At 34.4% G+C, this 23,816-nt stretch overlaps 1 protein-coding gene across 4 annotated transcripts; it reads left to right on the forward strand.

Annotated features, from left to right (window-relative positions):
• Positions 1 to 10,194: 10,194 nt before the first annotated feature.
• Positions 10,195 to 14,458, forward strand: LOC107624253 (uncharacterized). Of its 4 annotated transcripts, none has more exons than XM_088483247.1 (6): positions 10,195 to 10,478; positions 12,226 to 12,582; positions 12,937 to 13,186; positions 13,262 to 13,477; positions 13,577 to 13,669; positions 13,971 to 14,458. In XM_088483247.1, exons 3-6 carry the CDS (start codon positions 12,941 to 12,943, stop codon positions 14,232 to 14,234), a joined length of 819 nt encoding a protein of 272 aa, XP_088339373.1. In that variant the 5' UTR covers positions 10,195 to 10,478; positions 12,226 to 12,582; positions 12,937 to 12,940; the 3' UTR covers positions 14,235 to 14,458. The 4 variants fall into 4 exon arrangements, with proteins under 4 accessions (XP_088339373.1, XP_088339361.1, XP_088339363.1 ...); XM_088483235.1 differs by having other exon boundaries at positions 10,211 to 10,478; positions 12,209 to 12,582; XM_088483237.1 differs by having other exon boundaries at positions 10,211 to 10,478; positions 12,218 to 12,582.
• The last annotated feature ends 9,358 nt before the right edge of the window (positions 14,459 to 23,816 follow it).

Consider the following 23,816-nt stretch of genomic DNA (forward strand, 5'->3'; position numbering starts at 1 on the left):
AAGGACTTCCACTTCCACATCATTCTCAAACTCAATCAGAGAAGGTTCTTTATACTCAAGGAGTTCATTTGCAGATGTAGATTCATCACTAGGAAGACTTGATTCACGATCATCATCACCAAGGGAACTTGCCTCTTGATCTATTCCATCCAATTCTTCATAGGGAATATGCCTTGGAGGTTGTGCACTACCCTCCTCAACATCAATTTCAAGCTTCTTAGAGGAATACTTTACAATTCTAGATTCCCATGGAGGTTCAGCATCTCGTAAGTCTTCGACCACTTCTTCCTCTTCAACAATTACAGTTTCCTCCAATTATTCCAATAGAAAGTCACATTCCTCACTTTCCATCGGAGTTCCTAATCTCTCCTCCATGCTACGTTCTTCATTAGATTCTCCACATGTAGCCATGGGAGTTCCTTGAGTGTCCAACCGTTGGGAAGCGAATCGACTTACTAACTCGGTCAAGGCAGCCGTGAGTTCTAGTGTCGCCCTTTTCATCTCGCTTTGCCCTTGAAGTAGTGAAGTGAGAGAATCATCTATTAGGGCTTGGGGTGGATGGAAGTGTTCATCAGTTGGGAGAAGGGGTTCATAATAGGAGGGTGGTTCTTCATGATAAGGATGTGGCGGTTCAACACTCTCCATCTTTTCCACTTGTTGTACAACACACTCCAGTCCCTTGTTCTCAAGTTGAGATTTCAAGATCTCCTTCATGCTCCGCTCTTCGGTTGACTTTCCACATTCATCCGTAGAAATGCTTTGTTTGTTGCATGAGTCCTATGGGTCGAACTTTTGACGGATGGTTGCTTGAAGTCGATCCATTGCTTCCTTGAGATAATTCATTGGCTCTTGTTCTACTTGGCTATCATTAGTAGGATCATAGTGCTCTTGGATTGATGAATATGGATATTCTCCTTTGCAGGGTTGTGGTGGAAAAGAAAATTCATCTTGTGGTTGAAATTTTTCATACATTGGAGGTGGTGTATATTGAGGTGGTGGTTCTTGGGAGTAATTGTGTTGGAATTGGGGTGGTTCTATGTATGACTCATATAGTGGTTGGTATAGTGGATGAGGATTAGTCATAGGGAGGTGTTTAGTAAAACGGGGCTTGTAAGTATGGTTGAAGGCTATGTTGTGGGGAATAAGGGTCATAGGTGTATGATGGTGGTTGTTGATTGTCACAGAGAGGTCCACCATAACCATTATCTTGGTATGCATCATGGAATGGTTGTTGCTCATAGTATGTTGGTGGAGGTTGTTGCCAAGAGGGTTGTCCATAAGCTTGAGGCTCCTCCTACCTTTGATTGTCCCATCTTTGATGCATGTTCTCATTGTAGCTTCCATTCCCTACAACATAATTTGAACCAAACTCATAGCCAAAGGGATGAGAATTCATAGTAACAAGAGAAAATAAAAACAAAAACTAGTAAGAAATAATGAAAATAAACTCCTAAAACTAGAAACAACTAACAAAGAAACAAAAGGCAAACATATTCACAATATTCACAATAACCAATAATAAGGCACATATTTGCAATTCCCCGGCAACGGCGCCAAAACTTTGACGGAGGAAAAATGTCGGTAAAGATTTTTACAAAAATATCGCGTTGCAAGTATAGTTCTAAACTGACAATTAAACCTCAATCAATGTTTAAATTGTTTGTCACTTAAGCAAACCCAATAAAATTAACCGAAGTATTCAAACCTTGGGTCGTCTCTCAAGGAATTACAGGGAAGTGTAGTTTATTATTGGTTATGGGAAAGTATATTTTTGAGGTTTTTGAAATAAAAAACAAAAAAATATAGATTGTGAGAAAAATAAACTAATAACTAAGAAAGTTCTTAGAAAGGATTGAGAATTAAAAGTCTTATCCTCATTATCATTGTCAATTGTGATGGTAAATGTGAATTGTCTTCACTTGGTTAACCTCTAACCAATGGAGAAAGGTCAAGTGCATACAATCAACTTGTGTTCACAAGTCCTAGTCAACTCTTAGTGAGAGACTAGCTTTAGTGAAGTTCAAGCTAACCGGCAATCTTCAATCACCAACCAACAAAAGACTTTTGATAACTCAAGAGTCTCTAAATAATCAATCCAAGTCAAGAACATAAAAATATAAATTAAAATCCACCCAAGAATTTTATCAAACACTTGAAAGGCACAAAATAAAAACATAAAAAACTAACAAGACATAGCAAAATCTAAGACTAACAATTGCAAGAGGAAACAATAACAACAAATTAAAGAAAGCAATCATAAACATGGAAACATAAATTGCATTAATATGGCTTAAAGGAAACAAGAAGAATTCATAAACTAAATTGGCAATATAAAGAAATCAACGAGAGAAATAGATAAACTAAAGTACTAGAAAAAATAAAAGTAAAAGAGAAACTAAATTAAAGTAAGGTAGAAATCTGAATTTGAGAAGGAACAAGACTAAAAACCCTAAAACCTAGAGAGAGGAGAGAGCCTCTCTCTCTAGAATTCTACATCCAAACCTAAATTTGTGTGAATGAAAGTTAGTCTTCCTTCCAGCTACACTCTGCAACTTCTAATATGTATTTTTGGGACCTAAACTGGGTCAAAAGCAGCCCAGAAATCGCCCCAGCGAATTCTGTTTAATGCAGCACGTGACACTCGTCACGCGTATGTGTCGTCCACACGTACGCATCGCTGAACAAATTCCTGGTCACGCGTACATGTTATCCACGCGTACGCGTCACTTGCCTGCTACACCGGTCACACATATGCGTCGCCCATGCGTGCGCGTCGCTACCAGATTCTGAAATTCTTAATTTCTTGTGTTCCTTCCACTTTTGCATGCTTCTTTTCCATCCTCTAAGCCATTCCTGTCCTATAAACCCTGAAAACACTTAACAAATATATCATGACATCGATGGTAATAAAAGAGGATTAAAAATTAGCAAATTCAAAGACAAAGAAGCATGTTTTCAACCATAGCACAAAATTAGGAAGGATTTGTAAAACCATGCAATTCATATGAATAAATGTATGAATAATTGATAAAATCCACTCAATTCAATACAAAATAAACTATAAAATAGTGATTTATCAATCTCTCCACACTTAAACATTAGCATGTTCTCATGCTAAGCTCAAGAGAAGCTATAAAGGAGGTGAAGAGGAATGGTAGAATTTATGAAATGCAACCTATCTATATGAATGCAATTACATGCAAAATGCTTTTACCTACTTGGTTAAAAGTAGATAAATCTTTCAAGAATAAATATGAACTGGATCTCACTAATTCAAATCATAAAATGAAGTACAAATAAACTTGCAAGAAGAAAGCTCGTGAAAGCCGGGAACAAAGAATCGAGCATCAAACCCTCACTAGAAGTGTATACACTCTAATCATTCAAGTGTTTAAGGTTCGATTCTCTCAATTCTCTACTAACCTTGCTTTCTAAGGCTTGCTCTTCTTCTACCAATCAACAAAAATTTAAAATACAAATACACATATCAAGAGGTCTTTTAAGAGTTGTAATGGGGTTAGGGTCAAGGTAGGATTGTATTAGGTCAAGTGGACTAAAATCTAAATCCTTGATTAACCTAAACTTCCCACCTAACTTAAGACAATCCATGTAATCCGAATATAAAGTCTAACTACCCATTAACTATGTTGTCCACATATTCATGCATCCCAATTTTGAGTACAGTACATATGCATTACTATCACCATTTACCTTGGGGCATTTTGTCCCCTTTTTATTTTTTTCTCTTTTTTTTTCATTTTTCTTTTATTTTTGGTTTTTCTTTCTCTTTTGTTTTTCTCAATGCATACGATTAAGGTATTGAATGCATGAACATGTCCTTAACATTCTTTTCACATTTTCACAAAAAATATACAATACCCGATTTCCAAACCAAATGTTTCCAAACCTAACTTCCCCACACTTAAATCATGAGCAGTTTTACTAGTCTAAGCTAACCAAGGATTTAAATTAAGGTCACTCATTATTTTTTGCTTAGAATTAATGATGTGCTAAAGTAAAGAACAAATGGGGTAAAATAGGCTCAACATTGGTTTGCAAAGGATAATGAAAGGGTAAGGCCATATGGGTATGTAAGCTAAGCTATAGTGAAACAAAGGCCTCAATCACGTAGGTGCATGCATACTCAAACAATGGAAATATAGAATCAAGCAAGACAAAGATCACAATTTTTGAGAGAACAACACACACCAAAATAAAATATTGGTTGATAAGATGCAACCAATCAAATAGGTTCAAAATCTCACGGGTTTTGTAGCGTCTCGTATTACGAAAAACTGGTGGAAATCATTGAGTTGAATTACAGTGGTCAATTCACAGTCGTCTTGTTTAGATGTATCTGGGAAAACACCACCTCTGGTAGAGGCATAAAACAAGACTTTTTGGGACACACAGTGGTCAAGTGCTCTCATCCGATTCATACCAGTGATTGAAAAGATGACAAACCGTATATTCTTGCATCCGAGGCTCACCTTGTATACCATGTGAATGATGAAGTTGATAAGGAATGGAGTGTAGTAGTCCATGTGAAGTCAAGAGATTTGTTTGACATGGGTGAAGACAATGAACATTGTCAGGTCGCACTTTCTCCTGAGCCAAGTTTGACTGGGTTGTCTGAGTGTGACGTCGAAGGTTTGTCATTAAGAAGGAATGGCGATTTAGAAGAACCTACCACTGATGCCATCGATACTTGCCAAAAGGCTGCCGATTTATAGATGTATTTAGTTACCAATATAGAAAATGTACACTATTATTATATGTATAGTCTAGTTGAGAGTTAGACACTTGCAATATTAGTAACTAGCAACTAGCATATAATAGAAATTAGAACATTAAAACACTTGAATCGTATTACTCATTAGTGACAATTGATCCACCTAGAAAGTGATGTTAATAATCTATTTTATCCTAAAGTTATTTAATTTGTCATTTGTTTAACCTACTGTACTTGGAGTTATATATTGATTGACATGATCGAACTTACCAGGGAAATTGGAAGAGAGGGACCTCTTTCTTTGTGGCTCTAGCATCTCGTTTTGCAACGCGATAGAACAGGTATCTCCGTTCTCTTCACTGGAGCATGCAACATCATTCGCAAGAGACTTCTGGTTCAGCAGGTCGCCTATTAACTCATGGCTGGATGCATTCTCAGCACACAGGAACATAGGTGATACTATTAGTATAGCGCATAAAGAAATTAGGACGGTATGATCTCATATGTTTGCCCGCAAAAAGGGTTTTTTTACTATTTTAAATTGCCACAATCAATGTAATGGTTTTATTATCCTGTAAATAAAAGACACGACCAAAGGTCTTACATTTTTTGAGACTCTCAACATTGTAGGAATTGATTCAATTCAGAGCAAAGATATTTCTTTCACACCAAATACTGGAGGAGGTGAAGGTAAAATCTGGATTTAGGAACCAAGTGTATGAATTGTCAATATGAAAGTACATTGACCCGTGCTATTACATGTCCCAATGCATGTTATTATTGTTAGAGGTGGCATTCAAATATGCTGTGTCTTTCCATTTATATTTATCCACTTAGCCCCATAGGGCACAACATGCGCCAAATGGCATATTTTGATGTTGACCAACTCTTCTATAAATATTTTCCAACTCAAATTTACGAAAACTAAAACAAATATATTTTTAGTGACTGACTTCTTCCTACTAATTCAATTCAAGAACAAAGAGGATCCCCTCACCTCCTGATCTTTTTCTATAAGAGTAAAGTGCTTTAGATCTTCAATAGTTTAGCAAAGTCAAATTACAGAATTTTCTATTAACACATGCTCTTGATTTCATGCTGAAAGTATTGGGTCCATTTCATTTGTATGAATTTTCAAGTCATACTTTTCATTTTTGTAATAGAGAAATCAATCAAGATAGTACTTGTTTATAACAGTTGCAATTCACAAACTAATCACCACCCAAGTGGTTATGTTATGTATCTTTATATATATATATCATTAATTAGTAGACAAGACATTGCGATTTATGATAACTCAGGTGGAATATTATTATTCATTGCATTACAGAAAAAAGAGATAAAACTGAATTATTTTATGGTTTAATTACTCTGTTGGTCCCTATAGTTTCGTAAAATTTTCAATTAGGTCCTTATACTTTTTTTCTTTTTAATTGGGTCCCTGCACTAAATTTTTTTTTCAATTAAGTCCCTCTTAGTAGTAATTGGCTTAATTTTATAGGGACTCAACTAAAAAAAAAAGAATTGGTATAGGGACCTAAATAAAAGGAAAAAAAAGTGTAGGGACTCAATTAAAAAAAAATTGGTGCAAGGACTCAATTAAAAGGAAAAAAAGTACAAGGACCTAATTGAAAATTTCGCAAAACTATAGGGACCAACAGAGTAATTAAACCTTATTTTATTACCATTATTGTGGTACTACTACTAATTTAATACTAAGTCTTGAATAAATATATAATATATAAATTAGAAAAGAAAGAAATTGTGGTTGTAATTTTGTTAATAGTGAAACATGAAACCTCGTGAGAGGTATCTTGCAGTTGCAACCAGTTACAAATACGGTCTCCTCATTCATTTTATAATTCATTATAGCTTCTGCCACTTTCTGATATTGTTTTTGTTTTCTTTGGCTTTTTTCCAAGTTCTTGTCCACAATAGAATAACATGGACTATCTGGAGCTTGATTTTGATTTTTATTTTGCAATGTATGTTCCTTAACGTGATCAATCATGTATCCCTTTTGGAGAATCATTAATAAAATAATGTTCATCTAACTGCAAACTTAAACTTTTTGATAGTCTAGTGATGTTGATTGGGACTGTTTTGTTTAGTGAATGGCATATTTTGAAATCCATAACTCACTATTGTAATTTATTGGTAGTGAATGTATCAGTCCTTACCTTTGAATCTTTGAACTACATATCAAACTCTGCTTGCTTTGAACAAAAATTTAGTCCATATCAAATTCTACTTTTTTATAAGTTTCTTGCACTTTATTATTTAATTAGTTACCATGGTTTCCAGTTGACATATTCTTTAGTTGTCTCGAAGCTTAAAATGTTGTCGATGTTGAATGAAAAGTGCCTCTGATTAGTTGTGTTGATGACTTCTAGCTTCCAATTATTGCACTGCTTCAAACTGTACTTTCTTATATTGTGCAGGCATGCTATGAGAATAGTCTGATTGTTGAACTTGAAATTACGTCTCGAGAAGAATTCATTCTTATAGAAAGAGGTCTTACACGAATTTGGGAACGTAAGCCAAACAAGACGTTTATAGTGTTAAGCTTAACCATGTTTTTTTTGTATAATTTGTAATACCTTGGACTTGATTGCTTATGATGTATCTTTCAGGTTTAGCTTGGGATAGGATTCAAGGGACTCTAGAAGAGACAAGAGATATAGTTCAAGATTCAATGCAAGAAGAAGACGTTGTGCCAGCCGATAGTTCTGATGAGGTTGTTTCTACTGGACACAATGCTTCCATGCTAACTTTTGACCTCAATAAAACACCAAAAGAGAATGAGGTCTTTTGACTCATGTTTGTTGGCAAAAGATTTGATGGTCTCATAACAAAACATGTTTTTTTAATTTTTTAATAACTGTTAAATAGTCCTTATTTAATTTTAATTATAAATTAATCTTTTATATATTATTTAATTATAAAATCTATTTTTTATTTTATAAATTATTTTTTATCATTCATCTATCATGTTTATTAATAATAAAAAATTAAAACAATAACAAATTAGATCTTATATTAATCGTAATAAATATTTTGTAATTTTAATCAATCATAATTTTATCATTGATCCGTTACATACGTATTGGATTGGAAAAATCGTGTTTGTTAGAAATTCAATCGATTGGATGCACAAATCAATCAATTGAAATTCAGGTTTTCCAAACTTCAATCGATTGGAATTGATATACAATCGATTGAATTTTGCAAGGCATGTAGGGTTTTTCTTATTCAATCGATTGGTCATATTACCCAATCGATTTAAGTTTTCAAACCAATATAGATTTTCACAATTCAATCGATTGAATTGTGCAATGCGTTATATGTTACGCTTCTCTAAATTTTTCTACTCGTGATTATAAATTATTATTTTATTATTCATCTATCTTATCTTTAAAATTCTATCTTCAATTTTTAAATTTTTATTTTGATTTAGATACTCTAATCTTATCTTTTCTTTAATATTAAGATTATAAATTAGTGAATAATCTATCAACAATTACTCAATCCTAATTGATTATCAATTTTTTCATTTTTTTGTTCATTGTTTATCCATCTACTTAATATCAAATTTTTCTTCATTGTTTATCCATCTCTTTAATATCCAATATAATCACAGTTGGCGATAGAGATCCAATCAATTTTTTTACTATAGTGTTTAGAAAACAATCCATTGTTTTGATTACAAAATCGAGATTAGTGAATATAATCTCTAATTTTGCAATTCTTTATTTCGATTCTTTATTTATGAAATTGATTGTGTAATGAAAAAATATTTTTTTATATTTTAGTAATGGATTTTTTTCTGAAATAAAATAAAAAAAATTATTATTTTCCAAAACTCAATTTTTCAACTTTAATTCCTCAAATACGAATTTTTTTTATGCAGAGCAAGGCGAATTTCATTTCAAATTCTAAAAAAAATGGCTAACTCAAATTATTAAGCTTCACAATACACAATGGCAACAATTATCATCGTCTCCAGAGTATATAGAAGTACAATAATGGTTTTTTTTTTAATTTATAATGAAAAAATTCTTGTTAAATTGCTTTGATGATTTCAATTGATTGAATAGAAAAACCCCACATGCCGTGCAAAATTCAATCGATCGTGTATCAATTCTAATCGATTGAAGTTTAGAAAGCCTGAATTTCAATCGATTGGTTTGTGCATCCAATCGATTGAATTTCTAACAAACACGATTTTCTCAATCCAATATGTATGTAAATGGATCAATGATAAAATTATGATCGATTAAGATTGCAAAATATTTATTACGATTAATGGAAGATCTAATTTGTTATTGTTTTAGTTTTTTATTATTAATAAACATGATAGATGAATGATAAAATAATAATTTATAAAATAAAAAATAAATTTTATAATTAAATAATATATAAAGGATTAATTTGTAATTAAAATTAAATAAGGACTATTTAACAGTTATTAAAAAAATTTATAAAACATGTTTTGTTATGGGACTATTTAATGGTCCAAACGTTCTGGGACCATCGAATCCAGTGCCATGTTTGTTTGATAGTTTGACTTGGATTTTAGATTACAATTGTTTCTTGTTAGATACCTTTGATTTCTGACGAACCTTGGTTGGACTTGTTGCCTGAAAATTTGGGACTAAATTGATTGTAACTTTGTATTTGGATGTTGAATTTGATAAAGTAGCAATGAACTTGTTGGAGGTTGAACTCAAATTGACTTGAGTTACCGCAGTTAGTATTTTGTAACTTGGAATGATTTGGAGACATGATTCCTTTGAATATAAGGCTTTTATATTTTTTATTTTCTTCTATATATGTAATTATGGTATAAAGAATATAAATATATATCCCCTAAATAGTGAATCTGCTTAAAGCATTGCTGTCTATTATCATGATTATTACATCGTTGAGATAATATGGATTAATTAAAAGACATGCGTGGATTTTGGGTACGAAATAGAATACAGATTTATCATTAGGCATAGAATTTATAACCTAAAATTTCAATTAAGTTTAATTTAAAATAATGATTTAATTTATTTTGCTCCAAATTATTATAGTAGCATTATTATACTTTTCCCGTTAATTATGTTACTCCGGATTTTAAAAAATTAATTATTTAAAATCGGTAATTTTAAGCAACAAAGTTAATGTACTCATATTAATTTAAAATCGGTAATTATTATTATAATTATAACTTAAATTATTGTCATCATTATTAGTATAGTTATAATTATAATTATAATTATAATTATTATTATTACTAGTATTTTGTTTTAGTTTCTTATTATTATTATTATTATTATTATTATTATTTGCATTCTTTTATCCTGTTGCAATGATTTATTGTTATTATTATTTTAATTATAATAATTTGATGCTACCATTAGCACTTAATGAGGATTCTAATATATTACTCCTTCACTTCTCAAATCGTGGAACTCACCCCACTCATATAATCCTTATTATTCTCACTACTACTAAACCCTACATAGTTCAGCCCCTCTATCCATTGCCGTCGGCTGTGGTCTTCTTCTCCACGTCGTGCTTGAAGGTGTGGCGTCGCTGTACCCGTCGTCATCCCCAAGCTGGTATCTATTGTCGTCATCGTCGGCCGAAAGAAGACGTCTTTGTCCCCACAGCAAGCCTTTGTCCTCGAGCCCCTTCTATCTCTGTCCGAGGCCCCGTCATTCCTCTCTTGCCGTCAATACCATTCCTCCTGCTGCTGGTAAGCACCAATTATTCATTCTGTGTGGTTGCTGATTTGCTTAGAGAAAGTGAGGCCATTAATGAGCTTATAGTTGACATGCATGATTTTCTTGATCTTGTTAGCTAAGTTATTTTGTTGAGGGAGTTTTGACTTGGGTTTATGGTATTTTTTAATGTGTTTTTAAGTGAGTTAATGCTGAGTAGGATTTGTTAGGTGCGCGTATATGTTGGTGCCATTCATTGTGTTAAAAATTTCTTAATCCTGAATTTTGTTGCTGAATATGATTGCTTTATAATGAGACTAATGAGAAAGTTTTTCTCAGCAATTCTAATCTTTTAGCTTCAGTATTCTATTGTTCCCTCTTTCAATTTATTACTCCTTCAATTGTCATTATTGCATATACACTTCATAGTTATTGTTGACTGTATATTCTTTATATTGGTGTTGCTAATTTAATTTAATTTGAGTTTGTTATCTAACAGGAGTTATTGCTTTCCATATTGTTAATTGTTATTCTTAAATTCTAATTTTGTATGTAAATAATCAAAAATTGAAAACTGTGTAAAGCCAATACAATTTGGGTAGTCACAATATTGTAATTGCAATGTCCCTTTTAATTTTCTTATTGTTACCTAGTTTATTTGTATTCTTTTTTGCCGCTTGTTCTCCTGATTTTCTAATACTGCAATTCTAGAAATGCAACATGTTTAAGGGAGAAATAAGTGTTGAAGAAGTGACTCTCTCATTATTTGTGCTTTATTCATCTGCCACACACACTCAATTCAAGTGAAAAGAGAAAAACATTATGATATATATTCCTTTTTAAAAAATAATTTTGTAGCAAACATGCTTCCTCCCAAAATTTGAGTCATTCATCTTCTTGCCAAACTCTACACTCTATTAGTTGTTAAATATTCGTACGCTTTATATTCAAAAATGACCATGTTCCTCCTGCATGCATTTTTACACTATTTAAATAATTGCAAAGTATATACATAACCATTTTCTATGTTTATGGCTACCTATCCTTTCCTCTGTTCATATTTCAAAGAATTTCTTTGTATTATTTGGATTAGACCGGTTTACATTTCTACACCTGTGTTATTTGAGCTTTGTTCTACAATGAATAAAGAGGTACTCCCTTTAATTCACTTTGCTTATACATGCATAAATTACAGTAAGTATCACTCGCTTGTACAATATTTAGTTTAACTAATAATCTATCCTTTGTATGTAGTGATCCTGCTTAACATAAAATATAGCCCCACAAAAGTTATCAAAATTGTCCTTGGATTGTGATTGTTGAGCATTATCTTGGTCACTTTTTGTTTAAAATCAATCCCATGTCCAATGTGAGAGTATTTGTAATGCTAAAATACTTTGTTAGATCATAATAATCAGTTATTAAAATAATCAAATATGTTATATAACCTAATAATTTTTTTGTGTTGAGGTTGAAGTGTTGAACAAGTCTACTTGCATTATTATGTTGAAGGCTGCTGCTATTTTTTGCCTTGAACCTGGTGTTGATTCAAAGATTTTATGTTTCTCTATATTTTGGTTTGGATTTACTGTTGTGCTAATAAATATCAAATTTTGTACATATAGTTTGCACTTATAACATAAATTTTGCTGTTGTGCTTATATTTTTTGGCAGTGAAGATTTTTTAGTTTATGTATGGATGCATTTTTATATGAGAAAAAAAATATTCAAATGCTTTTTTCTATATGTTATGATCTAAATGCAGTATATTAAGATGTCCAGGATAGGTCGTTACACGAAGATATCCAAGTTAGACACAGCATGCCAGGAACCTCAAGTAGGATCTGCTGCAGCTTCATCCTCCCATCAAGTGGACTACCCAATTCCCTATCCAGTGGCGGTGGTTCCCTTGCAGCCTCATCTTTACGCCCCTTTCATCCGCCCCGTGGCGAACCACCACCTGCTCCACAGACTTGTACGGATGGTGTTCAAAACTCAGATTCAAACGATGAATACTTAAACCCAGAAGCAGATGAGGTAGATTCTTTTGAGCAACACGTTGATAACCTGTTTGTTACATCGGAGGCTCAAAAGCGCAGGGAAGCAAGACCACTGAATTTTGGGATGTAAAAACAATTGGTATACAAGAATTTATTTAATAAAATTTTTTTTTCTCTATTTTTCTATGATTTCATCGCATCTTAGCCATAATGGTTACTCATACAGACTAACATGATTTGTAACAAAATAAAACAGATTGTTACAAAAGAATAATATTTTGTAACAACATGTTACTCATACAGACTAACATGATTTGTAACAAAATAAAACAGGTTGTTACAAAATATTATCATGTTTTGTAACAACTTGTAATGTTGTTACAAAACATTATTCTTTTGTAACAATCAAAAATTGTTATTACAAAATACTAATTTTTTGTAACAATTTTAAATTTGATACAAATTTTGTTATAAATGTTCCATTTTCTTGTAGTTCTATGATGTACAGAATCCGATGGCACAATCAAACAAGCTCATTTGAGTGTAAGGAAGCTATGAAGCCACCTAATAGTAGAAAGATTGTACTCAGGTACAACAGGAACCTGCAACCAATTGGAGCTGAAGCTGGTATACTGAGCGACATTCTCGGATTGCTCGGATCTGACTACACCAAATTCCCAATTTGCGAGAAAGACTGGAGAAAGGTTCGCTCCAAGGACAAGATCTATAATGAATGTGTAAAGGTAAAAACTTATATTTTTGTAGAATTCGAGAATCTTAATTTGACACCTACTAACAATTTAATTTTACTGTTGTAGGAAATGTTCTATTTTGATGAAGATAATGGGAGAATTATCAAGCGTACAATTTTAAAAATGCTAGGGAGGGCTTGGAAGGAAACGAGGAACAGGTTGTACCATGATCATTATGACTCACAACTGACTATTGAACAAAATATTGAAGGCCGCCCACCGTGGATTACTGCAGATCATTGGAGATGGTATCTTGATTATCGCAATAGTGAAGACACAAAGGTAATATAATTTTATTTCATAACAGAAAAAGTCTATTTATGTTACATTGAGTTAGTAAAAAATGGTGTCTAGTAACCTTTACTTTTGTTGGCATGATAGGAGAAGTGTAGGGAAAATACTGTGAATCGATCGAAGCAGCTATACACTCACACTAGCAGATCGAAAAGCTTGGGAAGGCTCGGAGAAGAAGAGGTAATTTACGTTTGACTCACTTTTTGAACCTTCTCTTCATCTACATATTCACTTTTTAAACTATATTGTTACCGTCGGAACGACAAGGGAGGAGAGTTGGTAGAGGAAAGTTGTGGACATTAACGCACAAACGACCTAATGGCTCCTATCTCCATGATGCAACTCGGTCTATTGGTATAAGTAATATGTTAAGAATTGCTAAGTTGTTTCTCGTAGATTTTATTTTTTAAAATTGTGTTGAAAGTCTATGCGGTTAGCAACTAGCTAATAAATGCTTATATTTTCTTATCTATGTGTGTAGGAAATAATTGCGGAGATTGAGCAACATGATGAATCCTCTAGACTGTTGTCTCAGAATGATTCGCTTGCTCAAGCTCTCGAAAAGGAGCACTCGGGTAGAGTGCATGGCATGGGTATCAGACTGACTTCTAGTCAAGTCTTCGGTACGAATTCCCATCAGTCGAGTAATGGAGCTCAAAGAGAGGAAACCCAAAGGGTGTTGCTTGAACTACAAGCAGAGCTAGCGACCGAGAAATTAAAAAGAAAGGTAGTGAGGATGAAGTAGCAGCCGGAAAAATAAATATACAGGCGATGGAGAGTGCTCAGAGATGTCTAATTCAAAGGGAATGTGGGGAGCTGCCACTAGACCTCCCTGCATGGATGAATTCGTTGGAGGGAAAAAGTGAAAAGTACATCTTAGGATTGGAAATTTTTTTTTAAATATACACTTTTTTATTATTAACTATGCAACTTTTATTAAGGAATACACTTTATTGATATTTGGATAAATATATGAATTTGCTTTATAGTTTTGCTAATGTTGTTTACTCATCAAATTATTTTTTCAAATACAAAATAATTAAGATTTGTAATATTTAAAAATTCCAAAATAACAAAAGAAATAAAAAATAATACCAAATACATTCAAATTAAAAAAAAAGCATTGATTGTCGATGCAAAATACAATATTTTTGCGGCCATTGCCGGGGAAATAGCAACGGTTACAATATGGCCGAAAATAATTTTAAAAATAATGGATATCAGATAGCGGGATTTTTAACCGCCGCTAAATAAATTTGAAAAACTCAACGGTCCTTAAATAGCAGTGGTTCAAAACCGTCAGCAAAGTGTCGTCGAATTCAAAGTTGGTCAAATAGCGGCAGTTTAAATCTACCGACACTAATCCATGATTTTGCTGCAATTGTGCCAGCGGTTCATTAGAACCGCCACAAAATCAAATCTCCACCCACTAAACCGTAACGTTTCTGAAACCTCCAGTATGTCGTTTTGCGGTGGTTTAAAACTATCGCAAAGATGTATGTATATAAACTTAATATACAATATTTACTGTCTGTCAGGTAAGTAACACCCAACATGTTTAAAAAAGGATTATTATCAAGAAAAAGTTCAAGAAGAGTAAATAAAAGTAGGAGGCTTACAAGACTATACAAGACACAATATTATGATAATTCGAGGAGAGTAATAGCTAACTTGCAGCAATAGTCTAAATATAGTTGGAAACAATCAATATACCTAAGGGAAGCAAACAAGAATCTGTTATATAGCCAGTTTGAATGAATACAAGGATTAGAAAGGTTCATATATGTTCACTTTTTCATAAATTACAAGCAAATAGAGATGGCAGTGTTGCAGGACATAGAATACTTTGTATGTTATGTAAGAGATGGTTAGAATCAACCCTTGCTTGTAATTTTCACATCTGGATTTTTGATAAATATATTTTTAAAGATGATTTCATTCTTAAAACTTAAAAGATTACCCCCACAGAAAAAAAATCATTGTTACTTTTGATCTTTCCTTAATATCATGCTTCAACCCCAACCCCAACTCACAAAAGAAATAAAGTGAAGCAATTCAAGAAAACAAACAAAAAAGAAGAAAAAGGCGTTCATACCACAAAATTTAGCCTTTATCCAACTTTTCCCCTTGTCCCTTTTTGCTCAAGAGCCCTTGCCTTCAAGAAAATGTTCTGCAATACCACATCCAATATTGGAAAAAGTTGAATCAAGAAAGAGCCAAATTGGTTAAGTCGATTCACACATATAATTGAAAAATAAAAATCTTAACATGTCAAAATTAAGATGTTAAAGCATAGAGAACTTAAAGAAAGAAAAAGTTTTTATACACCCTGATAAAAAAGAAAGAATCATAAAAATCGACATTGATAGCAAAAGTGAGAATTGGTGGCACCATTAAAAATGCTAACATTGATAACAAAAGAGAAGAGAAAAGTAAAGAGAAAAGAAGAGCAGAACCTAACCCACACACCATGGTGCTTGGTGTTAGTGACTGCTTTGCTTTACCCGCAAGAGAGTGATTAGATTGAGAGAGTAAATCCTCATAACGGTATTTGAGATTCACAGGATTACCTAATTTAATCCTCAAGATTCCAATTCATTATAATAGTCCCTCGGATTGAGCTTCAGACACCATAATGGTCCCTGGGTATCTTTTCGGTGCTGACTCAGTTGTCGAAGTGCTGATATGATCATCCTTTGCCATGCAGGAGTGTCCAACAGCAAGCTGACATGGCAAGATTGCAATTAGAGCCAATTTAATCCATCCTCCATAATAAAATCCTAGTTCATCCCAACTTTCAAATTGGATTCCCTTTCTTCTTGCTCTTCTTTTTCTTATTCTTAATCAAAGCCTTCAGAGTATCTGCAGTTACTGAAATTTACTCAACATTGATATGAGACAACATTCTATCAGACATTAGAAATGTATAGGCCTTGTTCCCTCGATAACAAATAACATAATAAACAATTAAATATAAATAAGAGCTAGAAATCAAATATCAAGTATTTAGAACTTAGATGCTTCGTTGCAACTTGCCTAAACTAATGATCATACTGTCCACCATAAAATACGCCAAACAACATCTGTTTTCAAATGAGAAAAAAAGGACTATAGCATTAAAACACCTTGCCAAATCCTAGCAACAAAACAAACAAAAAGATGGAATCATCTATTTTTTTCGATTTAGAACAACGCTTATATTCCAGCATCGTTCTTGGAAAAAGATGTTGACACACCAAACCAACACCTTGTCCTCAAGGTATCTCGACGAATGATGGTTCTCAGAAATAGCATGCCATTCCTTGAGTTATGGAGAGAGGCACTGCGAGCAACAGCAGTAGGTTGGCGGTAGCGGCAACGGCGGTTGTGGCCACCATTGAAGAAGAAATCGTGAGGGTGCCCTCACGTCTGCACCATGTGGGTAACTCTTAGAGTCGTAAAAAATTGAAGAAAAAGGAGAAATCCCTAACCATAGAATTTGAGAAATCCAAAAGAGAGGGAAAGAAAGAGAGAACAAAGAATGAAGAGGGTAATTGAGAGAGAAGAAAGGGGATTGAGAGGGTTTTGGAGGGACGAAGATGATTAAAGTGCGTTGTGCTAAACAACAGTGAGAGTGTTTTGTGTGATTAAAGTGACAAGATTATTTGGTTGTGATGAATTTTTATCGGAGTGGATAGGAGGAAGAAGGAGGAAGAAGCAAGCACTAGAAGTTAACGGATTAAATCTCCATTTGGCCCCTGAAATTTGGCCCGATACTCAGAATGACCTCTACAATTTTGGTGGCCCTAATTAGAACCCCCAAATTTGCAATCGGGGCTCTGGCTTGCCCCTGCGATCATCTCTGTCACCGGAATGCTGATCTGGCGCAATTACATTACACGATGGACATTATTAAACGACGGCGTATTGATTTTGCGCCCAAACCCTTTGAAAACCACGTCGTTTCAGTTTTTTGTGGGTTAAAACTCTCTTTCTTCCCACTACGATGATCATAAGTTGCAAAACATCAAGAAAACCATTACACTTCTTCTTCTTCTTCTTCCTTGTTTTCCTTGATGCGTTGCTGTGAAATCCAAATGAGCTCCTTCTAACCATTTTGAAAATCTATGCAAACTTGGAATTTTGGCAAGAGTGAAGAAACCACAAGCATAAAACTATATTGTTCATAAAGAGGTTAGTTATGAAATCCATTGCTACCAATGTGCTATCTTCTACTTTAATTTTGGTTACTGATTTTCCCTATATTTTGTGTTCCATTGTGTTAATAAACTGTTGTGGTTAATGTACACATGAAATGTAGGACTTAGGGTTTGATGCTGTTTTTTTTTTAGTTTGCTACAAAGTTAGTTTTCTTGATGAGTGAGATATTAGTTGGTTGTAGGTCTAGGATTAATATTGTAATGGAAAGATTTGACAGTGGTGCTTTTGGGATGGTTTCTTATGAATGTCGTATGTATAAAGATTAGTCTGAATTTTTTTGAAATTTCTTTGCAGATGGATGACCATATAACTATAGTATTTCACCATGGAGGTAGGTTTGTTACCAAGGAGGATGGTAATGTAGTATATGTTAGAGACAACACTAATGAGTTGATTGGGTTAGATGAAGACACGATGGATGTGTTTTCAATTAGGGACTACTACAAAGTGTTAGGGTATGATAACATTGTGGAATGTTGGTGGCTGGCTCTTGGAAGACCTCTGAAGACTGGGTTAAGATCTCTTTCACATGATTCTGAGTTGTTGGAGATGTGTTTTCACGCGAAGAATAACCAAGGAATTGTACATGTTTACTTTGAACATGGAGTGTCCCAACCAGAATTTGATGATGAGGAGGTCCAGACTTGTATGAGATTTTTCCAAACCCCATTTCAATTTCCACCCCAAACCCAAATACAAGCACCCACCCCATACCACCACCAAATAATCCACTATTGATTTAACACCAACAATCCCCATCTTTAATGCAGGCACAAAATCAAATGTTGAGACTACATACTTCAATTACCGAACCCCCACCTAATGCATCAGCTAATGCCCCAACAAAGTCAACAACCACCAATGAAGCCAAACCAACTACATCGAAGCCCAAGTCATCTATGCTCACCACTGCCAAGCCCACTACATCCAAGCCTATTTCATTTAATCACACCACTGCTAATCCCACTACATCCAAGGCCAACCAATCTAAGCCCACCACTACGAAGCACACTATCTCCAAGCCCAACTTATGTCAACCCACCACTATCAAGCAAACCCAACCAAAGTCCCAGTCATCTAAGCCCACAACTAAAAAAGTTACACCAAATTCTAACAAACCAAAAGCTGCCAAAACAACCACTGTCAAATTCACTCCCCCTGTGACCAGGTCAGCTAGTAGATCAACACCTAAAGTTTAACAAAATAAGCATAGTAATGAGGATGACAGCAGCAGTAGTAATGATTCATATGAGAGTGCTGAAGACTCTCTTTATAAGCCAGGGGCTATTGAAAGCTCAAGTAAAATTGAGACTGACAATGGACGATTTGAAGTGACGAAGAAGAATCATAAGTTGAAACATGCACCTGGGTCTGCTTGGAGCAAGGGAAAACAAAAAATGCTATTGGAAGAAGATATGCTAGTGGTGAACTCTGATGAGGAGGTTGACTTGGTAGAAGTGTTAGGTAATAAAACTGTTGCCGAGGGTGGAGAATATGATACCTATGATCCATATTTTGCTGATTCGGATGGAAATGCCTCCTGGTACTATGAAGAGATGAAAACTCCCCCAAACAGCAAAGATGAGGACACAGCAGATGATAGTGATGATGTGTTCCCACAATTTAATGAGGGAGCTAGATTCGGAGACTACAACCTTCAAGTAGGAATGAAGTTCAACACTAAACAAGACTTCATTGAAGCGGTTAGGGAATTCACTATATAAGAGGGGAGGCAGAGCAAATGGAGAACGAATGAGAGCTATATGGCAAAAGCAATCTATAAGTGAAAAAACAAGGATGTAAGTGGGTGGCTTATGCAAGCAAAGATCATGAGGAGACATGTTGGCAAATGAAGACATTTTATAATGATCATATATGTCCCAAAAAGAGCAAAAACAGAGCTGCAAATAGAAAGTGGCTTGCAGGAAAATTAGTCAAGATGCTTAGGAAGTAGCCAAACCTAAAACATGGAGAGGAAACAACATATTTCAAGAGAAGATGTGACTTGAATTTGAACAAATCATCATTGACTAGAGCCCTTACAGGTGCACAAAATGTGTATATGGTGATATGGTTGCATAGTATTTAAGGTTGAGGGACTATGCAGAGACTCTTCTTAAGAATAATCCTGGATCCACCATTAAGTTGGTGTTAGTCCCCAACTCGATTCAGATCCCATTTTTAAAAAAATATATGTTTGCCTTGATGGATGCAAGAAGGAATTCAAGGCTGGGTGTCGACCACTAATCGGCCTAGATGGAGCATTCTTGAAGACATAGTTTGGAGGACAAATCCTCTCTGCAGTTGGCCAGGATGCCAACAATCATGTCTACATCATTGCTTGGGCCATAGTGGAGATAGAGAACAAAGAGAACTGGAGGTAGTTTTTGGAGCTACTGGTTGATGATGTTGATGAACCAAATCATGGGTGGTGCATAATGTCAGACATGCAGAAGGTAAAAGAATTCATTCATTTATTTAATTTCCTGAACTTGCTGAAGGTTTTAATTGAGTTCATTAAAATATTTGAGGGGTCTTATTGAGTACATTAATATATTTTGAGGGGTCTGTTTGAGGCACGATATTAAATAAATTGAATGGTGCAGGGACTTATACTAGCAGTATGGGAGGTAATGCCGACAGCCCACCACAGGTTCTATGTCTGACACTTGTGGAGGAACGTTAATAAGCAATGGAAGGAGTTAGAACTTAGAGGTCTTTTATGGGAGTGTGCTAGAGAAACTACAAGGCATGGATTTTAGCAGAAAATGGATAGAATTCAGAATCGAAGTGAAGAAGCGTGGGCTTACTTGGACAAATAGCCTAAGGAATCGTAGACCAAGGCATTCTTTAGGCATGACCAAAAATTGATAACATCATAAATAATGCATGTGAGGTTTTTAACTCTAGGATCAAGGAGTACCGGATAAAGCCAATTATAACATTTTTGGAGGAGGTTAGGATGTTTGCAATGAGGTCAATTGCAAAGAACAAAGTGAAATTAGCCAATCACATATTCAAGTTACCCCAGTTCAGCATAGCAGACTACAACAAATAAGGAAAGAAGCTGGAAAGTGGCTTCCTATTTGGAGTGGAGATGAACACTATGAAAGATTTGAAATTCATGGGTGGCCAACCAATATGGCAGTTGATTTGGGAAAGAGCATTTGTACCTGCAGATTTTGGCAAATAATAGATCCATCTTTCATTAATATATGTACTTTAAAAATTTCATTAATATATATATTTGTTTATGTTGTTGAGCTGACTTGAACTACTTTGGCAAATTTAATTAATATATGTATTTGTTTATGTTGTTGAGCCAGATTAATATATATAGATTTGTTTATGTTGTTGAGGTGACTATTACCTAGATAAATTTTTTTATTAGTTTAATATTGATGGTAATTAATTATAGTTAGAGTACATAAGATTAGCCATAAAATATTTGTTAATGTTATTGGGCTTACTGTGTAAATTTCATTAACAAGTCACATAAATTGTAGGAATGCCATGTGTTCACGCATGTGCTGCATTATAAAGGGTAAACAAAGATCCTAAGGACTTTTGTCACAAATGACTGACTATGGATTCTTATAGAGCTACATACTTGCACTCATTGAATCCAATTCCAGGAGAAGCACTATGAAAAAAATCTCAATACCTTAAGCCTCTAGCTCCTAAAGTAAAGAGAAAGCTAGAAACTTTGAAAAAGATGAGAAGAAAAGATGCCAATGAGGAATCTTCAGGTAGTAAAAAGCAAAAAAGTGCAACTAAGTTGAACAGAAAGTACAAGCAGTTTACTTATACCTATTGTGGGACAAAAGGCCACACTAAAAGGAGCTACAGTCATACAAAGGCTGACGATGAAGCCATCTGAAGCTGTTGCTGCTGCTAAAGCTGTTGTTGTTGCAAATACTGGTGATGCTGCCAATGTTGGTGCTGATGAACATAATGGGGATACTGCTAGTAATGATGGACATGATGTTGCTAATATATTGAAAATGATGCTGGTAACAATGTTGAAAATGATACTGCAGCTTCAGAGGTTGAAATCACACAACCCATTTATTCACAACCATTGATTAATGAAGGGATATGACTTCCCAACTCACTCCAAAGAATTAAACAATAATTCTTGCCTACACATTTCTGTAGCAGAACTGACTCACTATCTTACAATAAGTTGCTCCACGGTTTCAATTCAACCTACAAGGCCAAAGAAGTTGCCCCCAAAGAGAAGATCAGCTCAACCCTCACCTGCTGCAAATATAGACCCAATGCAGGGAGCAAGTTCTGGGGCAGCAGCAAGATTGGCAGGGGTCATGAAGTTTATCCCTACGCCAGGCTTCATACCTCTAAGGAAGAAGTGATGAGATGCTTTCTATTTTGTAGTTTCCAATTATCTTAAACTTGGGTTCATCTTGATGATTGTATTTTGGGATTTGTTTATGTACAAGTCAGAAACAGTAAACTGATATAGAGTGTTTAAGTTTGGATTTAAATAGGTGGTTCTATTTTGAATGATTTTAGTATTTTGTATAATGATGATACTAGATAGACATCAATGCTGATGACTGTCATAACTGTCAGTTCTAGTATCACCTTATTGTCAATTTGGAAATGAAACTTGCCTATTAGTTATTATAATCATTTATCTTTAATTAGGTGTTGTTTTTAACTACAACTTGATACGTGTACGTTGCAAAATGTGATAATATTCAACATCACCATGTTAGCCAAGTTGAAAATGAAACTTACATATTAGTTATTATAATAATTTATGTTTAATTAGGTGCTATTTTTTTACTGCAACTTCATACCACTACATTGCAAAAATTGATAATATTCAACATCACCATATTAGCCAACTTGAAAATAAAACTTGCAAAAAGTGATATTCAACATATCTATTGCATTCAAGTCAATATTATTTGTACAATCAGAAATAATTTCACATATTATTTTCCTACAACTAAGTCATAACCAATACATAAAACCACAATCGAAGACACAAACAAACTTAAAACACAGTTCCATATTTTTAAAACCCTAACATCAGCTTCTAAATTCCTAATTGTCCAGCTTAAATTCATTTTCCAATGGTCAACATCTCTTGCAGAGTCAACTCTCCCAACAATAGCTTCATCCTCCTCATCCGCCCATACGAAAAGCCTGCACCATCTCTTCCCTATGGTTTGCAACAATACTAGAAAAAAACTAACATAAAAAATAATTAATAAGAAGGTTCCAATAAGCTCCCAGGATTCAACAACTCACATTGTAGTTTGGGCAACCAAAAAATGATCGCTCAGAATTGGCGTCTGTACCAGACCAACGAAGAATAGGGCGCATCTCGCATCCACGCCATTGAGGAACCTTTCCTGCTCTAATGCGATTGGTGGTCCTCGCCCACGTTCCATGTGAACGTGACCTACTTGAGCTCCCTGAACCTTGACTGCTGCTCCCAATCATCTCTATGAAGACGATGATGAATTATCAGTTTGGGGGTTTCGGGCCTTTTTCTAGAGATTTATTTCAATCATATGGGCTAGATTGAGAGAAAAAATTCCATCTCCAGGTCATATAACTGTTAGCAATCCCACTCAGCACGTAACAGACCACGTGTAGTCCACCATGTCATATAATTGCGCCAGATCAGCATTCCGATGACAGAGATAATCGTAGGGACAAGGCGGAGCCACATATGCAAATTTAGGGGTTCTAATTGGGGCCAACGAAATTATGGGGGGCATTTTGAGCATCAGGCCAAATTGAGATTTAACTCGAAGTTAACATTTAGATTGGGAGTGAGCAAATAAGATTAGGGTCAAATAGAGAGGGAGGGACTAAATTAGGTCCAATTACAATTTTATCATGTCAATTTGCTGTTGCATATCTTGCGTGGCAAAGGATGACTATATCAACATTTTGACAGTTTAGCATCGAAAAGATGTCTAAGAATCATTATAATGTCCCGAAACTCAATCTAAAGGACTATTATAATAAATCAGTACAACTAGGTATTTTTTAAATATTGTCCTTTATTCAAATTTTAGAGAAAAGAGAAAATAAAAAGCAAATAATTCTCCTGATTTTTTTTGACTAACTAATACGTGAAAGTAGG

Source organism: Arachis ipaensis, chromosome B10 (genome assembly GCF_059453495.1).
Source record: "Arachis ipaensis isolate K30076 ecotype BB chromosome B10, ASM5945349v1, whole genome shotgun sequence".
Taxonomy (NCBI): domain Eukaryota; kingdom Viridiplantae; phylum Streptophyta; class Magnoliopsida; order Fabales; family Fabaceae; genus Arachis; species Arachis ipaensis.

Excerpts from the sequence above, each read along its gene's own strand:
- LOC107624253 (XM_088483247.1), top strand. The coding sequence starts at position 12,941 with ATGATGTACAGAATCCGATGGCACAATCAAACAAGCTCATTTGAGTGT. Across the intron at positions 13,187-13,261 it reads TCTATAATGAATGTGTAAAG|GAAATGTTCTATTTTGATGA; the intron begins GTAAAAACTTAT and ends TTACTGTTGTAG. Across the intron at positions 13,670-13,970 it reads GAAGGCTCGGAGAAGAAGAG|GAAATAATTGCGGAGATTGA; the intron begins GTAATTTACGTT and ends CTATGTGTGTAG.